The 23732-nt window shown below is 33.9% G+C and overlaps 1 protein-coding gene and 1 pseudogene across 1 annotated transcript in view; one reads left to right on the forward strand and one right to left on the reverse strand.

Annotated features, from left to right (window-relative positions):
- Positions 1-6408, reverse strand: part of LOC127848042 (lactoperoxidase-like) — a 28531-nt gene extending 22123 nt beyond the window's left edge. Inside the window, exon 1 of the mRNA XM_052380328.1 lies at positions 6278-6408. Within this exon, the coding sequence (XP_052236288.1) occupies positions 6278-6376 (99 nt within the window). The 5' untranslated portion in view covers positions 6377-6408. The remainder of the gene's footprint in view (positions 1-6277) is intronic.
- Positions 6409-9996: 3588 nt separating this feature from the next.
- Positions 9997-17681, forward strand: LOC127848043 (glyoxylate reductase/hydroxypyruvate reductase-like; annotated as a pseudogene).
- The last annotated feature ends 6051 nt before the right edge of the window (positions 17682-23732 follow it).

Raw genomic sequence — 23732 nt, forward strand, 5'->3', positions numbered from 1 at the left:
CATGTTCTACTTATTCTGACTACTTCCGTTACTCAGTTGGTCTACGTCAAGGGGAAGTTATGTCCCCTTTGCTATTTTCTCTGTTTGTAGAGGACTTAGAGATGTTTTTACAACATAATATAGAGTCTGGATTAACCATTGACGATGTTTTACTTATATTACTCCTTTTCGCCGATGATATGGCCATATTGGGTAAAAATCCAGAAGAAGTACAAAACCATTTGGATAATCTGCTTGTGTATTGTAATACTTGGGGCCTTAAAGTAAACACTTCAAAAACTAAAATTATGGTTTTCCGTAAGAGGGGCCGCCTACGCCAAAATGAGGCATGGACATACGATGGCCAAATCATCGAAACAGTTGATAACTTTAATTATTTAGGTACTGTTATACATTATACAGGTAGTTTCACATTCAACCAAGAACATTTAGTAGGTAAAGCCCTTAAGGCTATGAATACTTTGCTATACAAGTGTAAAATGTATGATCAAAAACCTAAAACACTTTGCCAGTTATTTGATGCATTTGTTGGTTCTATTCTTAACTATGCCTCCGAAATATGGGGTTTTACAAAGTCTAAAGAAATAGAACGTATCCATTTAAAGTTCTGTAAACGAATGCTACAAGTAAGACTCAACAGTTGTAACGCATGTGTTTATGGAGAGTTGGGTAGATACCCACTTAACATAAATCGTTTTATAAGAATGTTAAAATATTGGTTTAAAATTAGATTGAGTGATAATATTATTCTCCAAACTGTGTATAATATGAATGTTGTAGAGTGTCATAAAGGAAACATCAATTGGGTCTCACATATTAAACAGTTGTTAAACGATTATGGTTATGGATATGTTTTTAATAACCCTAGCTCTGTGTGTGTTAATTCTTTTATATGTCAGTTTAGAAATAGACTTATGGATACATTTAAACAGGAATGGTTTGGTACATTAAGTAACAGTACTGTATTAGACATGTACAGAGTTTTTAAACCTACAATTGTATACGAATCTTACTTGGATTTGTTACCAAGGAGTTTGCGTACCCAATTTGTTAAGTTAAGAATTTCTGTTCACTCACTGAGAATCCAAACTGGGAGATATGGGCGTAATAATATTCCTCGCAACGAAAGATACTGTGTTTGTTGCAATAGTAGAGATATTGAAGATGAGTTTCACTTTGTTTGTATTTGTCCATGTTTTAGTGTTTTACGACAAAAATACCTTAAAAGGTATTTATATGTTAATCCATCTGTGTTTAAGTATCACCAATTACTGACTTCATCCGATAAAAACGAACTTGTCAAGTTGTGTAAATATATAAAAGAAGGATTTGTAATTCGCAATTCATGTATCAATAATACCATATAGAGTCTAACCGGTATCACCTACAAATCTTTCTGTCATTATATGTTTAGAAAATTTACTCTATGCTTTTTCTTCATTTGTATTTTTTGTGTGTTTTATATATATATTTGTTTTCAACTTAAATGAAATGAAAACGTGACATATTTATTTTATATTGTTTGTATTAAGACGATGTACTTATGTATAAGTCTAAATAAAATGTCTGTTCTGTTCTGTTCTGTTCATAACAATGAAAAGCATAGCGGAGCATGGTCCCTCCATTCATTAAAACTTTGTATATAAAATTGTTGTATATGTGAAAAGTAACTTTCTTTTGTTAAAAGATAATCGATCACTGGACAGCCGTTATTTGACAAAAATGTGTACTGATCACTATTACCGATGTGACCATTTACAATACGAAAAGACGAGCCTTTACACATATCGAGCAATTTTATCCCGTGACTGTTGAGTGATTTATCTGAAGAGGCCCTGTCAGGGATACAAACTGAAGTATAATCGTTGCTATCAATACAGCTATTAAATTTGTCACAAACAATATAATCCTTCTTATCACCAACGCTACTGTTAAAATCTCCACATATATACACACAACCGAGATTATCAAATAAGCATATATGGTACGCAACATGGTACGCAACAACAGCAGCGACCAATTCCGTGAAGTTACATGCTAGGACCAAAAGGAGGAACTAAGAACTCTCGTTTGGAACGTGAATGGACTAGTACGAAAAATCTATGATGAAGATTTTTTAAACTTTATTGCAGAACATGACTTGATTTTACTGTCTGAAACATGGACACACTCAAATCTATGTTAACCTTGAAATAAATGAATACATCTCTTTCCATCTTTTCGGAAACAAAAGTCACGAAACAAAGAAAGGTCGTTATAGCGGCGGCCTTAGCGTTTATTTTCATTAAAAAAAACTAAATAATAAAATATCAGTTATTGAACACAATAAAAATGGCATAATATGGATAAAGATAAGCAGTGAAATATTAACTACCGACCAAGATGTATTCATTTGTTAATGTTATATTCCACCAGTTACCTCGAAAGTGTTAATAGGCCATGACTTCGATTTTTTCGAGGAAATCGAAAAAGGTATAGAACATTATGGGCCACTTGGGGCCACATGTATTGTTGGTGATTTCAATGCTAGGACTGGAAATTTATCAGATATTATTAGCAATGATATATACTTAAATGTGACGGGAGACCACGTGCAGGATAACAAAAATGTTGACAATCTAAACGTTCGCCTTAACGCTGATCGCATTATAGATAACTACGGACAAAAATTGATTTCACTATGCAAATCTACAGGTCACATTATAGCGAACGGACGATTTAAAAACGATAAAACGGGACAATATACTTTCTTATCAACACGAGTTCTCAGCGTCACAGACTACTTACTTATTAATATAGAACATACTCATATTCTCAATGACTTTAAAGTACTAAATTGGAATAACCTTTCAGATCATGCTGCATTATATTTGTCATTAAAATTAAAAAATCAGATATTAGATAATGTTCAAGATAATAATGTGAAAGCTGTAACGGAAACGAAATTAATATTTAACCAAGATTTAATTCACGTCTATCGAGAATCATTAAATGCAAATTTACATAAACTTCGTGATTTAAATAGCATGGGTACTGTCGATCAGGTAAATCTGCTCACGAACTTCATGCATGAGCAAGCAACGCGAGTTTTTAGTAAATCGTTTAAAGGGGGTAATCTGAATTCGCATAATCGCAGTACACAGCAAAAACCACCATGGTTTAACATAGAGTGTCATGAATCGAAACGCGAATTCAATAATGCACGAAATGTATTCAACCGCTGTAAATCAGACGAAAACAGAATTCATTTTTCACAACGGAGAACTATGTATAATAAAATTAGAAATAGAGCCAAATATTATTATAAAATCAACCAAGGCAAAAAACTCGAAAATATTGCTAAATCCCAGCCAAGAAAATTCTGGAAGACAGTTAAACAAAGCTACACAAATAAAAAGAAAAAGAAAAACAATCTACAGATAACGGACCTATTTGAACATTTCAATAATCTATTAGGGGAAACGCAACCCACAAATGAAAATTTTAATAACGAAAATGCAGAGAATACATCAATTAACGATGCAGATTTAGACTGCGAAATAACCTTAAATGAAATACATCAAGCAGTGTTTAAACAACAAAACAACAAAGCTTGTGGACCAGATGAAATATCAGCAGAACTTATAAAAAACGCATTTGATATCATATCCCCGTACCTCTACACACTTTATAACAAACTGTTCAACAATGCCGAGTATCCAGAAAGCTGGGAACTAGGTTACATTGTACCTATATTTAAAGGGGGTGACCCAAATTCAGCTAAAAACTATAGAGGTATAACATTAAACAACATTCTTGCCAAGATATATTCGCAAATTATGTTCAACCGTCTTACAAAATGGATAGAAAAAAACGAAACTATAATTAAAAATCAGTTTGGTTACCAAAAAGGAAAAAGCACCACTGACTGCATTTTCCTATTACAAGCTATAATAGCAAAAGTCATTCATAGTGGACATAAATTATATAGTGCCTTTATCGATTATGAAAAATGCTACGATAAAATCAATCTTCCATTCTTATGGCAAAAACTCACTTCACAAAATATAAGCACGAAAATTATTAATGCTATTAAAGCGATGTATTCCACGGTCAGATCTGTAGTGAAAACAATAATGAGCTATCGAATATCCTATACTCACACCAAGGAGTAAAACAAGGTGACTGCGGCTCATCGCTACTGTTTATGATGTTCGTGAACGATATATTAAACAATATCAATTCGAATATCGACAATGTATTTTCCATCAATGAAATAAAGTTATTTCTAATACTCTATGCAGACGATCAAGTTTTATTTGCGACTTCACCCGCCGCGTTACAATCTATGCTAAAGGACATTGAGATATACTGCAATACATGGAAATTAAAGATAAACACCTTAAAAACAAAAATCATGATCTTTGAAAGAAGCACCAGATATACGAATATAGATTTTTTTTAAACAACGAAAAGCTCGAAATTGTCAATTCCTTTAAATACTTAGGGGTCAATTTCTTTAAAAACGGAAACTGGAACAGAACTCAAAAGAACATCTCAGAACACGCATCAAAAGCTATGCATAAATTATTTTCCGTGTTCAATCAATATGAATTTAAATTAAATGAGAAACTCAAATTATTTGATGTATTAATATCCCCAATTCTCAATTATTCTGCTGAAGTTTGGGGTAATCATATGGCAAAAGACATAGAACTAATACATTCAAAAATTTTACGCAAATTATTGTGTGTAAAAACATCAACCAATCTTGTAGGATTATACGGAGAACTAGGTAGGATCCCGATGCATGAACACAGAAAAATTATTATGTTCCGATATTGGATAAAAATCTTAAATTTAAATGAAAATAGTATTCTAAAACAAGTTTATTTCCTATTGAAAAACGACGCCGACAACGGAATCAATTATAACAAAAACAATTGGGCGTCACAAATAAAAGAAATGTTAGAACAAATAGGGTTAACAAATTTATGGATTAATCAAGAACGTATTACTATATCACTAGAAAGCATAAAAATTAGAATATAAGATCATTTTAAACAAAATTGGTTAAGTAACATTAATCAATCTGGCAGACCTATTATAATTTAATAGAAAACGAATATCACTTCATGTTAACATGCCCACTATACTCACATCTAAGAAGAAAATACTTCAAATCATATTACTGCAGATGGCCAACATCAACCAAATTTAAATCGCTTATGTCAACTACAAATACATATGAACTACTTCAAATTGCAAAATATATTAACGATGCAAGTAGACTAAGAGAAGAACTCGTAAGCATGTAACTTTCTGACAAAAAATAATTATCATTGCTTCAAACGTCAATGAAAATTGAATTACTAATTGACTTAACTATTTGTCTGTATATATGTACATATTTCAACTTTTCTCATCGATAACATACATCATTTTATTTGTTGAGTGTGTATGTGAGATACTAGTTTTACTATGTTAACGTATATATATATGTACATTATTCAACATTTTTCATCGATAAAATGTACCATTTATACTATGCTGTATATGTGAAATATTGGTACCATTTATACTATATTGTATATGTGAAATATTGGTTTTACTATGTCGATAGTAAAAATATTTTTCTCATTATGCCAAAAGCATGCACTATTGTAATATTGTAATATTTATATATTCTAAATAGTTTTCTCAACATACCAAAAAGCGATTTCGATATATTTAATTTTATGTTAACAAATAAATATTCAATGACCATCAAACACTTACATTACATTCACGATCTTTGACCTGTAATACTAATATCTTTCTTCCTCTATATTCAACTAACAATCACAGCAATCTTTACCTGAAGAATTACCATTTGCTTTATCTAATTGTAGGCTAGAAGCTTATTTGTAGCTAAATTGCCGAAATAAATGTTGTTGTTGTTGTTATATATCATGCTCTAACATCACAAATAAATCAACGTTAAAAATATTTTATATTGGCGAGTCATCACCCTAAATATATGTACCACATACATATAAATCTTTTGCAGTATTAAACAAGGAATGATCTAATTTTATTCAAATTATAGTATCGAAATGTTTTTTTATTATATGTATTCCATTCTTTAAATATTCTCTGTAGAGTAAAACAATTCCACATACATTCCAAATACATTCCATGACTCCCGGCGACTTTAGTCATGCAACTCTTAAATGCCATGTTAAAGTACGTAAAGTACGTATAACACGTGCCGCACGCAATAATGATGATCCAATCAAAAATACGCAAAAGCTCTTACTTTCATTCTTGTTCTAATGCTCCAACCTCGACGTCTGTTCTTCGGATATATCTGTCTTGTGTGCACGAACCGTGTGATCGCCTGGTATTTATAGTCCATTCTCCAACCAAATCGTATCCACCCACCTAAACTTTAACAATACACTTTTCGACGCTTCAGTGGAATACGTGATAGATTCGGGAGTAAACATCGTGATTTGCGTCATCATAATTATATTTGTGCAACTGAAATGGTTAGTCTGGTTTCAACCACTAAATTCTTAAATGCCTGTCGGCAATTTATAATTGTTTGGACACATTTTTTACATATAACATTTAAACTTGTAAAATCATGTTTTAAACATATATTTACTTTAAAAAATCAATAATTCTTATTTAAAAAATTTAATGTGCAAGCTGGCGCAAACATTTATTATGTTGCTAAGGAAAATATTAAGTAAAACTTTTTCACATATTGCTGTTAATATTTTTATTAAAACTACTTTTCACTCAATTGGAAAAATGTGCCGAAAGTGACATGCGTAAGTATTCACTGCACCTAGTGGGCTGTCGTGCATCTTACTTACTAAAGAGTACCGTACAATTTTTTCGGCAACGTTAACCCATTTATGCCTAGTGGACTCTCCCATCCTTCTTAATTGGATCAATTTATTTCCAAAATTAGAGATGTCTAGTATATTTATTTCTCTATTTAGATTTTTTCTTACAGAAATTCCTTTAAGCAAACAGCGCAGACCCAGATGAGACGCCGCATTATGTGGCGTCTCATCTGGGTCTACGCTGTTTTCCAGGGCCTTTTTTCTAGACGCTAGGCATACATGGGTTAATAACACAACTTTAACATAACTGATCCACATTAGATTGTTCCCAAAGCCATATGCACTACATATCACACAATGTTTTCTTTGAGTGCATGTTTTTGTTGTTGCTTGTTTTGTTGTTGTTGTTTTTTATTTATTTATTTGGCGGGGGAGAGTTATTGTCTGCTAATGTAGGCCAACACAAAAATGTTGTATTTGCTGTGCATTGGATCTTCCTCTATATCATACGTATGCGGGTTGCATGTCTATAATAATTGATAAAAAGTTTACATTTAACTCAGAGTGAACACAATTACAACTCTCTAATTATCCAATTATATATACCGGTAGCGTTGATATTAGATGAAGTATGAGCTTAAGTATACGCAGAAGTTAATTATTCCATGTCGTTGCTGACACTATTAAACTGTCTGCGATTGTGAACAAATCTATGCAAGACTATATACTAAATTTAGATATTGTGTGAAAACAGGATCGTCAAATTTGTGAATAGTTCCTATCTTATTAGTAACACATCACATGTTTATTCGTTACAGCTTCTGTAAATTTAATAATCGTGTACTAAGTGTATACAACATTATAATCATTAGTTTTCATCGTACACGCGCTTATTCTGGTCTGTGCTAAAAATATCGCTACGATTTAACATTTTGACAAATAATATCCATATTTTCTTATGTATGAGGAATACAATTTGTGAACATGTGAACATCATATGTCAGTCTGTATTTTCAATATTTGTTTATCTTTTTTCGGCCCGCCCGCCTTCCTTCCGACCGCGTGTCCACCCGTCCGTTCGTTAGTATATCCGAACGTCTTTCTGCCCCGTTCGTTCTTCCATCCGTTCTTCTTTTGGCGTGCGTTTATTAGTAACTTGGTGTCTAGCGTACAGAATATACCAGTTTACTTTCCAAATGCAACCGGTTATCCGGTGTGACAGTGTTGTTTTAAGGTCAGTTAGTCGGTCAGTCCGTGATACTGGTCAACATTCTTTTATGGTCATGCCATACAATAGCTTTGCTATATAATCAAAATAACCATTAATGTTTATGCCCACAGGGTATCGTGACGTTTATGTTTGAATAGAAAACAAACTGCGCTGGTTCAATTCGAAAATAATGTCTGAATGTCGAAATTGTAAACAAACGATACGCGGCTTTGATGTCCATACACGATAATTTGCGACCATCTCGGGATTTTTTACATTAAGCACGCAATTTATTTATAAAGCATATAAGAAAAAAAGTACTTCACCGAAAGAATTATTCAACCCACATAAAACTTCATTTTACTAAATCGCTAAAATGCAATTTAAATTAAACAGCCAAATGAATAGTCTTGTCGAATTTCTACTCTTCCACCTGCATGAATGAAACAATTTATTTACATATTCTTAAACATTTAATGTCTGTCAAATTGTTTATTTAACAAGTCACATATTGTATCGTTATTCGGCATAGCTTTCTAAACTTGGTTTTGAAACTTAAAGTTATCGAAACGACCAGCAAAAAAACTCGCATGAATTATTCCTAACATAGCTTTATTGAGTTTGAGATAAAGCCCCACAAAAATTGGCAACCTATACATTTTTTTCGAGATGAAAAAGACGCATGTTGTAAGTCATATTTATGCTTTTTACTACATTTACTTATATGTATTATTATACCAAGTAAACGCTTCTTACCATTTTAGATTCACTTATTAACTAAGACGCGCCAGTGTTTCAAGGCCGTTCATCTAGCATTTGATAGAAATACTCAATTACTGTAATTGCTCTTATAGAGGCATATATTCTGTACGTAGTGCTGTATACCCTGAGAAAATCATACAATATGCGTTGACAAATACGTCGAGATAGCCTGATATAAAAGACTTCGAGCCCCGAGCTGGGAAAATTGGGAATAATGAAGGTGCGTGAAGTGTCGTCCAAGATTAGCCCGTGCTTTCCACATAGGCTTATCGGGGATGACACTAGCCGCCAGTACTAGATGTTCGCAAAGTCTTCCGTTGATAGAACAATACCATAAAGCGGACATATTTTTCCACAAAAAACTTGTGCATTTTGTTTGATTCGCTTTCTCAATACTCGTTAAACATGGTATATAGTTTTTGAGCGAGTGGAACATTACCGATTTTTTTTAATTATTCATTCGTCCACTGTGTTCGCTCCCAATGTAAATGTTATTGATATGATAATATGAAATATATGAGCATTTTAACGATTTTTTAATTTAGTCACGTTTTGTATTGTGTTTGTACTTTATTTGGAATAAAACGTATCGGTCCTTGCGCCACCGTAACAATTGTAAATTTAGGAAGCAAAGCAAACAAGTAATGTAATATACCAGTCGTGATATAAAAATCAATATAAACTAATTACATATGAATTGTTAAAAAAACGGTATTTAAGAACTTTTCTTTTTTTGTCGTGTGTGGTTGACGGTACCTTTAAAACTAAAATGTGGCGAAGGAAATGAAGAACAATTCGGTTCGTTATAAAATACATCCATCGCTTTGAAATATTGGTTTCAAATAAAACAACAGAGTCCACATAAAACTATGGCTAGTATTGTCAACAATAGTTTTGATGTCTTACTATTTTATAACTTTACGATTGTAAAAAACGTTGTGAATGTAACGAAAACAAGGCTAACGTTGTGTAGATAGGTACACACAACGCATTACTTACAATGTCAATGACATTCATTTTTTAGAATATTGTTTAATCAATTTTGCACTCAGTTTTAAAAACTATTTTTGAGACTGCATATTAATTAGAGCAGATAATGCAAGTGTGGAGATAGTGATGTCACATATCTCCAGGCAAGTATGTTTATAATAAATGCCAGTGAGTGTGAACAGGAATGATCAGATTAACGTATGTATTTGAAGACATACAATGGTATTAAGTATGTTATCAGGTTCGTTAACGATCCGCGTCAGTCGAAAACTGGCGTAGCTCAATACAAATATGTGCATCTGCACAACCTGACCAGGTTTTGCGCTGTCCGCTAATGATGCCTCAAACACTTGACTGACTTTGTAGCGGACAAATTGCCTGTACCACACTGCGCGGATGGACAGGCTGCTTGGTAACAGTAAAACTGAATATTTACCATGCTCTAAAATAGCCATTATGTGCATCTTTTTACGATTTAAAAACCTGAAAATTATAAAGCGTTACAACGCGAAACGATTGAATAATTTGGAGAGTTCTGTTGTTGTCGTTATATATTTTGTGGAACTACGAGGATTTCTTATATAAAGTATAAAATACATCTCTCATTGTATGTGCACGGATGGCCGAGTGGTCTAAATTGGAGACTTTTTACTGCAGGTTGAGGGTTACTTTTTTAAAATTTTATTCTTGTTTTTTTTTTACCGAATATTTTTTTATCTAATGGTTTAATTTATCAATATAAAGCATATAATGACAAACTTCAATACATGCCAAAATCTGTGAAAAGGCTCCTTTAAAACACGTCATATGAGCTACTTTACAACCACTAAGAGCCCGGCACCGCTATTCCGAAGTAATTTACAGTTTAGGGAAAATGCAACTATCTACCTAAAACACGTGTACATCGCAGATTTTTTTTTAATATTGCTTTTTTATTTTTGTACAGTGATTTATGTCTACCAATATTAAACTTGTGTTTATTAATCAGTAAGAGTCAATAACTCGAGTAAAGACAGTTGCGAAATAGCAAGTGCCTTCTGAAAACGATGTTGATTTATGTTGTCAACAATATATAATATAAAAATACTGTTTTGCTGAAACGATTAAAGCAAAACAAAGATACACGAGATGGCCCAGGTTTAATTTCTTGAGGCAAATATGTATTTGCGTTTTTTTATTATAAGTTATTTTCATTCAAAAGCTATTGTCTATTTGAGGTGAATAAACACACCTTTGTCAAATGTTTTCTAGATAATTGGGCTTTAGCTTCATTAAGCATGCGCCGTCACTTCCATGTATCAAATTAACTTCTAGGTGTTCAGTGTTGATGCATTCCTTCTTTACATCGATACACAAGAGTACACCGGATAAAGATTACAATGGACCGCGAAATACACTGGTAAAATGAAAACAATTACGAGGTCATTTTCTGTGCTATCAGCAGTTTCGACGGTAATACCAACTCTACACGATTAATTAATAGTCAACGAATGTTTTCAAGGTATCTTAAACATTTTGACAAGACTTAAACCGAAAGAATTCGTAACTCAACGAGTGCCAAAAGATGGGATTTATTTGTTGAGGCAAACAAGTGAGGTGACAAAATGGGACAGGGACGAGGCTATTTCAAGACATTAACTTCTAAACGGAGCTGATGGGTTGTTCTGTTTGCTTACTGACAAGATTAACGAAGAAGTTTTATCGACTGCAGGTTAGTTCGATAACAATCTCTTTCACGACGGCTACATTACATTCACCTCTATGATGGGCTGAGAACGGACTATTTTTATGAAAGCGTCTCATTCATGTCATGATAATTCCAAGCGTTCATCATGGAGGTTACAATATAATAAACAATCTCTTGCACGACGGTTACATTTACATTCACTGCATTAAAGAAAAACCATCTTATACCATAATATTTTATATAAGTAATAATTAATTATTGTAAAATTGATATGATTTTTGTTATGTTAACAAACCTACAAACATACATACGTCGAAGCAATGCCTAACGTAACTCAATAAAAATTATGTCCAATTGTTTACATTTGTTAAGTGCGTGGAATGTTTCGATCTGCGTAAATGGGCAATGCAATAGTTCCAAAGAGTTGCATGAAAACTCGCAAGTTTTTGCACGATGTATCGTAAATTTATAATTCTTATTTCATTATTTTACGCCTCTGATCCTAAAAATGCATATCAAATATTCTTAACATGCGTTTGTTCGGTTTTGCCCAGTTTCTGGGCAATATGGCATGCTGAGCCTTTCGCAGAGTTGTATGTGAGAGCAAGGAACGACAACTATGCGTGGAGATTGGTTCGATAATAGACATAAAACGGTGTTTAAGTAAGTTTTGCCTCACTCAAAATTTCTAAACAGAGCTGTCGGTGTCAAACGCGGATCTTATTTTTACAGGTACCCTTCCAGAGTTTGTAAGGTACATTTTTGTAACACAATTGTGAACAGAGCCAATCATAAACTTACACATAAAAAAGCTATTTCGTGTGTAAGACCGGCTTAGACTACAGAATATTCATTTGTTCAAACGAGACTAAAATGTTCAACGAGTGGTTCACTAGCTGTAAGTTTATTTTTATAGCGCTCACTTTACAAATGGCAATTGTCTCAACTTAACATGAATACTTACCTCATTTAATACCATTCTTGGTCATATGCATTTAAGTAATCTATGAATTTTGAGTGTTCACAGTGATATCCTATCAACTAGTGAATACAGTAACAAACTACTAAAACATGTAAATTGTTAAAGAACTCGACACAACTCTTACATTTTTAAAATGGAAGGGTATTTTGAAGTAACAGTATAACCAATAGAGCTGTTTTTTAGCATTTAAGGAAGAAAGGTTTTACTCTTTTCTTTTTAATGGTTTTTCAAATCTAGGAGGAATCTCCGTATTGTCGGCATGATGTCCGTCGGTTACGACCACATGGATGTGTCGGCGTGCCGAAAGCGCGGTATTCTGGTCGGCTACACACCGGATGTGTTGACAAGGGCAACGGCAGAACTGACGCATACAAGAAGGTCTGATATTGGCTTATAAACACGATGAGTGCTTTTTAACAAGGTTTTTCCGAAGGAAAAAACTGGTTATTAGATTGGGAAATGTCGGCGGGCGGGCTGGTGGGCTGGCGGGCTGGCGGGCAGGCGGAACAAGCTTGTCCGGGCCATAAATATGTCGTTCATTGTGAGATTTTAAAATCATTTGGCACATTTGTTTACCATCATTGGACGGTGTGTCGCGCGAAAGAATTACGTCAATATCTCCAAGGTCAAGGCCACACTTTGAGTTCAAAGGTAAAAACATGGCCATAAATGAGCTTGTCCGGGCCATAACTACGTTAATCATTGTGGGATTTTATAATCATTTGGCACGTTTGTTCACCATCTTTGGACGGTGTGTCGCGCGAAAGAATTACGTCAATATCTCCAAGGTAAAGGTCACATTTTGAGGGAAAAACCTGGTTTTGTGACAATTTTGTCCCTTGTTTATTATAGATTTCCAAACCTCGCCCAGAAACTACCAAGTGTTGCGTATTTACTTTAGCCACTGCATTTACGTTCCAAATTCCCTACGATGCGGAACGTTTATCGGTGTCCACAAATTTTCTTATTTCATTAAGGTTTATGGGGGGGGGGGGATAAAATTCATTAAAAATTCGCTTTGGTTTTTCTTCATTCAATGTGGTACAATATGGTCAAACTATATATCAATTTAAAGCTAAAGACGGATAGAATAATATAAACACATTTTTGACATTCAATATTTGTGTGCTTTATTCATATTTTGATTTAAAACCAATACATTTTTACACTAATTTACAAAATCTCAATCTAAAGTTAGGAAGGATATGCACTACCTTAAGTTGAATAAATACAAAGCTATATACATATACAAGGTCAAGTTAGCAACATTTCACAGAAAAGTATTGTAATAAAACAACAAATGAGTTTTTATTCAACTGCCTATTTTGGATAAATTTCCTAAACAAAGTTCTAAAAATAACTAAAACGTAACTACTTTTTAAAAATCCAGGTATGGTGGATAATAAGAGTCACAATTCTTTTTCAAATGCTTAACAATTTTGTTATTTACCTCTCAACCAAATTGCAAATTTAAACCATCTCAAATTGAAATAGATTGCAGACGACATATAAAATTGTAAAGGAATATAAAGAAATTGGCAAACCGATTGATTTTATATTCCGATTCCTTCTGCCCATTTTGAAAGCGTGGCCCTCGCTGTGCTCCGTAGAAAAACGTGCAAAACAAATCGGTCGAAACCACGTGCAGTGGTGAGAAAACCGGGTATGTGTATACACATACCTGAGAAAACACAAACTGATTTTGACAGTTGGTTCGCAACTAGTAAAACAACTATTAACATTAATCAGCAAGAGATCACACTCAATAAGAGAAATGACCACGTAGAGATATCATCACTTACCCTATTTCAAATATTTTCCAGCTGAAAATTGTTCCCCACACGTCTTTTTTAGTTTATTTGTATTGTTTTTCTGAAGCCGAAGTGCATTTCACAGAATATCCATCTAACTTCCGTTGTTTTCACTTTCGTTATTAAAAACTTTGTTTAAAAGAATTATTTCTCCTTTAAGATTGTTAAAGCGATGTGTTATTATATATATTATCAATAGAATAGTATACCGTGATGAATTTAACGGAGTTACGTATCGATCTTTCTGTCAGTCTGTAAGCGTACTTTTTTATGCGCAATAAAAAAGTATGGTGATTCGACAACAATTGTATACATTGATGAAATGCTTCTTACATAGTTATTCTTTTGAGTGTTTATGAGGTCTGATCGTGCAGTTTGCAAACATCAACGGAAAGATTACAATCCAATGCATTTGTCATCGTCAACCGTTTGGAATGTCAAACAGGCGATGAGTGAGTTTTTAGCATGTTTCTTTCTATTTTATGAATTTACAAATGGCTGCCCCTATGGTGATGAAATGACATGTGTTCGAGTTTTGATATATCTATATATGTAATTTTTTTTTTACTATTTAAGCGTAACTTGCCCTCGTCAATGTCGATATTATTCACTAGTTATATAATTTTCCGCCGAAATACGTGAAATAAACATGATTCAGATTTTTTAAAATAATGTATATGTTAGTGTTAAAATCGCTTTGTATTTTGATTGATTTTGTGGATGGTATGATACGTTGATGTACAAAATTGGTAGCAGTTTGAAGGAAAAACATCCTTCAAAGCATATATGTATACATTTTCAATGTGGCACTCTTCCTTTAGTCAAATTTGAGTTCAATGCTTGGGGTCCCACATTTTTCAAAATAAAGTCTCTACATGAACCTTTAATCAGCACAGTTTTCTATATACAAAGTAATTTTATGTATTGTTTACTGACAAGCAATATATCACAGAAAATGGATCATAAACAATTAAATTAATATATCAAACCAATATTTGAATCGACCAGCATGTGTTGTGTTCAGAAAGATGATTCCAGCTATGCACAAATATTCCGTATGCACATATATTACTACATTTAAGTTGCGGTCAGGGAAAAAAGGGCCTAATGCATTGGCGTAATGTGTCGTCCAAGCTTAGCCTGTGAAGTCTTTTGGGCAATTAGCAGGGACGACACTTTCCGCTTGTATGGTGTGTTTTGTTAAAAGGAAGTCTTTTCCTAGCAAACATCCAGTTCAGGCGGACATTGTCGTCCTTGATTAGCGGACTGCAAATGCCTATCTGGGACGCTCTAAACTCACCTGCATCAAGCCCATTATTCTAAGAGCACCGCTTATATTTATCTTCATGTCTTGTGCCAAGGTATGACGACAGTCAAGGACGGGTCCTGGGGTACGTGGGCCCCTCTTTGGCTGTGCGGACAGGGGCTAGAAGGCGCCACCGTCGGCGTTGTTGGTACGTATTTCACATTGATAGTATACCCATAAACAAATTATAAAGCCTCGAACTGTGAAAACGGATTTAAATGCATGTGCGTGAAATGATGTCCCATAATAGCTTATGTAATCCGCACTGGGTAATCAGGGACAACCCTTGCCGCTGTTATTGTATTTTTCGTTTAATGGAAGTCTCTTCTCAGCGTAAATTTACTTTAGGTGGGAAGTGTCGTCCTTCATTAGCCTGTGTGGAGAAGTTAATCTGGGACGACACTGACTAAACGCACATGAATAAAGCCCCGTTTTCACAAAGCAATTCTTTATTATTGATTGTTGGCGTAGTAATTACGTACCTAGATAAAAAAAAAACATTTAATAAAATCTCACACTTGTCGGCTTGGGAAGTACGTATTAACGTAAAAGCGTTGGGAAATAAACTATTCATGTCATGTTAAGTCAATCGTTTGACAGTTTCTACGACGCGCCATATTTTTCACGAAGTATATTTTCGCATACATGCCATGTGAAGCATAGTATCATGTTTATCGTTTTTAAGACCGTGAATCCGATGTCATGAGTATCGGATATTGCTTATATATCTATAGTCGCCATAGTCGACGTAATTAAGCGACCACAATGCTAGCAGAATGGAATTTTAATGCCTGGTCCTCGCAAATTAGTTTTGTGAAATCTTGTGAATATTGTTATTAGACAGATCTAATTCGAACGAGTCCGAATCGTTTTTGCAATATTTATTTGATCTACAACATTTGTTTATAAAAAAGACGTAGATTACATTTAATCTACGTCTCTGGTATAAAAAAGACAGTCAATTAAACAGTTAAAGAAATAAACGCTGTCTTAATTTTCCGGCTGATTACTCTGTCTAACCTTTAAAGTTCGTATCTACAAAACAACGTTTGACAAATACAATTTGAGCAGTGGACGTGTGCTTGCAGCAGCAGTTGCATTAACGTAAGCAGCAGCAGTAGTAGTACGAGCGTGAAATATAATTTCCCTAGTTTGAATAAAGTGAATTAGAGGAAAATAATCTCCCTTGAATAAGATAAGTCGCCGTTAGAGGGCGTTGTAGAAAGGTATATGCGGGTGAACGAACGAGGAATTGTCATTCAACTTGGCGATACTGACCGGTTTTAAACATTAATTTTCCTAAAGTTAAGGTAAAGGGCTGTGAATGACAAGTTTCTTTATGAATATATAGTTGATTACAGTGTTGCATATTTGTAAAGAACATCGAATGTATATAATTATGTCTTTTTGTATGATGAATACTCGCATTACGAATTGCATTGTGTCATCCGGTAGTACGCAGGCTTATCCAATATAAAAGCTGTATTTCTCATATGTGTTGTTTTCATTTGAGAGAAGACGTTCGGGTTAGAGGGAAACTATGAAACTAGTTTAGATCACTGATTATCATCATTTCTTTATATTCTAAATTTTCATTTTGGACTATTCTCGTTTAGGTCCGGGAAGAATCGGGTTTGCCATGGCTCAAAGACTGAAACCTTTTGGCGTCTCCAAGATATTGTACACTGGTCAGACAGAAAAAGCGTCGGCCGCGCAACTTCCGGCTGAATACGTTACATTCGATAAACTTCTAAACGACTCGGATTTCGTCATCGGGTGTTGTGCGCACAATAGCAAGACAACTGGTCTGTTCAGCGCTGACGCCTTCAGGAAAATGAAGAAAAATGCGATATCATCAATACAAGCCGGGGCGGTTTAGTGAATCAGGACGATCTTTACAACGCTTTAAAAAATGGCGATATTTTAGCGGCGGGACTTGATGTGACGTCACCAGAGCCTTTATCGACGTCACATCCTCTTTTGACCTTAGATTTTTAAGTGGTTTAACCGCATATCGGCAGCGCGACGTTCAAAGCAAGGAACGCTATGTCAGAACTGAGAGACAGAAATATTGTCGCTGCGCTCTATGGGGATCCTATCCCGTGTCAAGTGAAATAAGCGAACACACTTTGTTATTGTTTTGTACTTAAGGACATTACATGTTATGTCAGATATTATTTTTACACATTACAAATTGATTCAGTTAATTGACGGAATTCTTCCCCAAGACGTTTTGGAAAACACGCGCAATTTATACAATGTTTTTATTTAAGTTTCGATTTTGATCATGCTTGCTCAAAGTCAAGAATAACAAAATATTTTGTTTTTTGTAGTTGTAAAATATTTGAGCCCAACGATTACAGCTTATTAAAAACTGTCATTGTAGACTTTTAACAATAAATCAGACAATTAATAGTGTATGTCGTAGAATGTGTTTTCTTGGCGAAAATGAAGAGGGGAAATAGCGTCTCCGCATTAAAACACGTGGATGCAAGACAAATGGACCATGCGGGTGTGCAATACAAAAATAAGAACTTGTATTTTAAAACATTTTGGTGCGAAAAATCCGAATAACGTCCGATCAAGTTGTTTAGGCCTAACTATTAGTATGTGTATTCAACACGTATTTAGCATAATCATATACATGTATATTACGAGGAAGCAGTATTTTAATTTTTGAATCTGTAAAGGCAAATATGCATTTTCTTTAATGTCTCAGCATTTATCTACATAAGAGCGTATACACTTGGAATTAACAACGGTCATCATAAACATTGACCAAATAGTTATAAATTTCGTCTTTTTCGTCCATTACTCGATTTGAGAGTATTTCGACAATGACAGAAGTATGTCTCGAACCAATAAGGACCGCCACGATGTCTTATAAGCCGTTGTTACTTCATGTTCTTACCTCAGTGTATGCATTTGTCATTTTACGCTCGACTGTGGCCATGGTTTTTGCATGCGCTCATATAAATTAGTAATACTTACATTAGTTAAAAGGTTATTCTCGACAAATTTTGTTGGTCAGTGTTACTGGCTTTGTAGTTGAAATAATTTATTCCGCCAAATATAGCTCGATGCGGTCACTGTGAAATCGTAATGCTTTAAGTTATGAAAGAACGTCACCTGTCTTTCTGTATTTAACCATACCAGAGTTTTATGTCATCACTTCATAAGTTAAATAACATGGATAGTGGTGAATGTCCAACGATATTTTTCAAAAGTATACTATTATTAATTGTTCTGTTTCCATTTTCAGCCGTTAATTCTAGATTATAATCATGTACTCATTTATAAACCCAACATCGCCCCACATACCATGATAATAATACCAAACATATCATCATCCTTTATCATCTGCTTCTTTGCCTCCTCTCTATTTCCGATTCTCTATGCATACCAACTACGGCTACATATTATGTTTATCTTATGATTACACATTAATACAAACCAGTCTGCACGCATATCACTGAGTGATTAGCACTCACACAAACGTGCCCTGATAGGAAAACACACACATATTGTTATGCTATTCTAAAACAGCGTCTTAGATATCTATTGATTGCCTTGACAAGTTACTGGATCTCTACAGTCTCATGACAAACAGGTGACAGGTTTATTGGTTTATAAAATTTACCTTATACAAAGAGCCCATGAGTATATATGTTCAAATCAGAGTGAGGCATAAACGACCAGCAATGTGATCAGTATTATATTTCAGAAGTTGCTAAATAAAGTAGCAATACATTAGATAAATAAATCGCAACCTCACAGTACGCGATCAACTGAACACCTTCCAACTTCACCAATAGCACTTAAATCAAGCTCGATAGATGCCGGTTTGCAAACGATCTTAACACAAGATGTCAACATGTTGTATTTAAACCTTAAAAGAAATAAAAACCTGTATGAAATATGTTTGTTTAAGTTGGCAATATTACATAACATGTCATGTGTAAAAAAGTTTAAAATATTTTTTTAAACCACATTATCAGATAGGGATGCATCTATCTTTACTGTCGCCAGGTGAAACACACAGCATTTACTAACTCAAAGTTAATTTTATGCAAAATATAAGTTAGGCGAAAAGAGTCATTTGTTTCCTCTAACGTGGCCAAATATAATGGTAGGTTTGCTGATTGTTTATTTTCTACAGTTCACAACTTAATACAAATTTTAGATGATGTACATAAATAGTAAAGACCCCTTCTTTAGTTATATTTAATGAAGGTATAGTTAATCAAGAGAATATGATCTAATTGGGCTGAAATACTCGCAGACTTTAGTATGATCGGTCGGGTAAGTGGAAACAAACAACTTGGTAACGACTTAATATAGTGGTTGCGGTGTTGCTAATTGTACCTAAGAGAGTTGATTGTTTTAGAAAAGGTTCTAAAGTCTGACCAGTCATTTTCCAGTAATTAACAGCTAAATATGTGTCGTTCGCAGCAGTATTACGTTAAGTGTTGGCTGATTATTTAACTCTAGTGGATATGTCTCGGCATTAAAAATTCTAACATTACAACTATGGACAAGTTCGATTCCCCCACTGCTTGCAATCGACCTGTAGTGACCATATTTTTTGTAGTCTGTGGTTTTATGAAGATATTATTATATATTTGTGTATTTATATGTTTTAGTTGCTTTTAGTTAAAGACTAGCGCCTTTTAACACAATTAAATTCCTTATATTTGTATGGTTTTTCAATTTCTTAGAACGGACAAACATCTTAATATTTTGGCTAGCAAACAATTACCAACAATAACCACATGAACACGCTAGTATTCACATGGCATTTTAAAACCCTGCACATTGAATCGCGAATTTGAGGGGATAACATTCACAGTTTGACGTATCCAACATGATACAACCATGATGCAAAATAAATTTGAACTTCAGCATTGACCCTGATAGGATTAATTGAGTATGAGTAAACACATTGGGTGTTCACAAGGCACATACTAAGGGTATTCATTATATTGAAAGCCATCTGAACCATCTGTCACCATGGACACTTATAAAAAATGCACTGCATCGTCGCACAATTAAAACAATCAGTATGGAAGTGGACATTGAAATGATGCATTTTTGATTTTGTTTCGTTGTTTGTTGCGCTATTTTTTAAACTTGTATCTTACACATGAAGTTGTGTGGAAAAATAAACTGATGTGTGAAATATATGATTTGGACGTATTACATGTAAACAGTTATTCATGTATAGTCCTACTCGTAAACTAATCGGAATTATTGCATTATACACGAATAATGAGGTGAACGGTGGCACTGCTATTCTATTGACTGCAATAATTGACAGAGTCATTAACGGCTTCGAATTGTATTACACCATATGGGTTGAATTGATTGGTCCCGTAATTAAGAGGGTTTATTTAATTTGTCTGTCTTTCGCGAATGTGCGTGATATTTTTTTATTGTTACTCACAAACGTCATCTTTGCTGTTTTTCTATAGAATGCTTGGCAGGAAGATTCTTGTTTGTTTGAATGTCTAAGAAATGTTATTAAATTAAATATGACTTTTTAGACTTGATATAATGGCGTGTTTTCTTAAAAATTGAGAGACGATTATCATATTATTTCACTATGTGATGCCTAGAAATATATTTGAAAAAAAAACACGATGTAGTTGATGGCTGTTTTTGTTTTGGTAAATCGTGCGCAGATGGTGCAATATATTGTCTCTGGTTTGCATCATACAATGATATGAAAACATGTAATGTAACTCCCACAAAACATTGCATCACTGTTTAATGTAAGTTTAATGTCAGTTGTATTTAGACGTTGACGATTTCAGCGTACCTCTGGGCCGACTAGTACCATTCTAAACCCATAATGCATTGGTCGCTCTAAGCTACAGACCCAGATTTTATGCAAGATTTGTGTGTGTTGTTTTGTGATATAAAGCCTCAAACTTCATAATGAAGTAAGCTTATATTTCTATTATCACGTGTAATATTGTCAGTATCATTATATATAGGTTTTGTATTGGGGATATTGGTCAATAAGTAGTTCATGATCAGAGGATATTACTAGATAACCTGTATTGGACATAAATAAGGTATATGCTACTTCTCATCAGATAATATTAATGTTCTTGCTAAATGAATCTGCTGACCTTTGCGATTGTATATTCGTCTAAAATTTATATTAAAAAAAAACTGTCTTATTAAGGCTGTAAATTAGAAATAAAAGAAAGGAGCTCGTTTACTACAAAAACGGAATTACGACTACTACTCTCGCGCAATCCTGATCCGGCACAAATCGTAACAATTATGTACATAAACTTTACATCCTTACTTATTAGGCGAGGCAAATCCACTAATGCATAATATGATAAAATTATGTAAAAGGTCATGAATGTAGAAATTATTGTTATATACAAAATGTGTTTTTTTTAAGAAAATATTTTTAAAATAAAAATTAAACAATTGTATAGTCATAAGTACTAGTTTAACATCCTTAGCCATGAGAAGTATGAGTTAAATAACAGACCGCTTGGATATGACGAAACTACTGTTGAACACAGAAACGAACAAAAAGTATGCGTACTACTAGTATTTGGTACTACATTGTATAAACCCTATAGAAAGGACAACATGTTGGCTAATGGTGATTTGTTATGTATTTGTCATCGCAGCAATACCGGCAGGCACTTATTACGTGTTTTTATGTGACATATTGCAGAGTGTCAATTAAATGGTAACAGCTCTTTTTTTGCGCACAGAAACAGCGCCGTTTTGCGTTTACTTCATAATATATTTCTTAAGTCAATATGTTGTGTTTTTGACACGTATAATTTTAGGTAATAAGTGCATGAACAAAACATTAGAAAATATGATCTTGCTAAATTTATTTGAAATAATAACAGGAATTGCATCGATATTTTAATGTGCTTGTTTGTTCTTTCAAAAAACATGGTTGCCCGTAGACGAACGAAACATACCTCTTATAGAAAACCTTTATAAATCACATTTATTACTTGATTATGTCATAAACAAAATAATAACAAATCAAATGTGCATGACACTTTAATTTTAATTTTAATTAAATATGATACTTAAATCATCGCATGCACAGGGTCCATAAAATATATGTATTTAATTTTAATTGGTAAAAGTATGCTTAAAAAAAAAGCAAGAAAGGTACAGACCATATGTGTCTTGTTCTGAGAAAACTTGGCTTAATGCATGTGCGTAAAGTGTCGTCCCAGATTAGCCTGTGCAGTCCGCACAGGCTAATCAGGGACGGCACTTTCCGCTTAAACTAGATTTTCGGTAAAAAGGGACTTCATTGAAGCTAAAAATACCATAAAAGCGGAAAGTGTCGGCCCTGATTAGCCTGTGCGGACTGCACAGACTAATCTGGGGCGACACTTTACGCACATGCATTAAGCCCAATTTTCTCAGAACAAGACACATATGCTTGAATGTATACATAGGGTATTTATTTACTGACGTAATGCTGATCAATTTCATCAATAAAGATGAAATAAATTTTTCTCAGCAAATTAAATTATAGCAACATAATCATTAAACTCGTTTAAGCTATATCGCCTTTGCAAGAGTTCATCGACCTACTGGGAGCGAACGTATGATCATCCGCTGTTAATGAATATCTCTTGGAAAAAGGAATCAAAATCTATTTATAAAGAAATTCATGACATTATTAATAGGTAACAATTGAACTTATACAAAAAGCTAATTTATCTCGATATAACATATTGGTTGACGTTAACATCAGCACGCCCATGCTCATACCAAAAATACGAAATAGATGTATAAAGCATTCGGCTCCTATGCTATTTTAGAACATATTTACAAATACTTATATCTGCCAAACGAATGAATGAAATTGAATATTGCCTACCTAATACGAAATAAAGGGCATTCAAACACTTTTTGCCGCAATGATTGGGTAATTGGCAATACATTTGGGCCGTGCTCTGTGAAGAAGGGGTTTAATGCATGTGCGTAAAGTGCGTCACAGATAAGCCTGTGCAGTCCGCACACGATTACCAGGGACGACACTTTCCGCTTGTATGGCAAGTTTGTTTTAAATAAAGTCTCTTTTAAGCCAAAATCAAGTTTAGGCAGAAAGTGTTGCCCTGCTTAGCTTTTGCGGACTACACAGGCTAATCTGAGACGACACTT

The sequence above is a fragment of the Dreissena polymorpha genome, chromosome 10 (genome assembly GCF_020536995.1).
Source record: "Dreissena polymorpha isolate Duluth1 chromosome 10, UMN_Dpol_1.0, whole genome shotgun sequence".
Lineage (NCBI taxonomy): Eukaryota > Metazoa > Mollusca > Bivalvia > Myida > Dreissenidae > Dreissena > Dreissena polymorpha.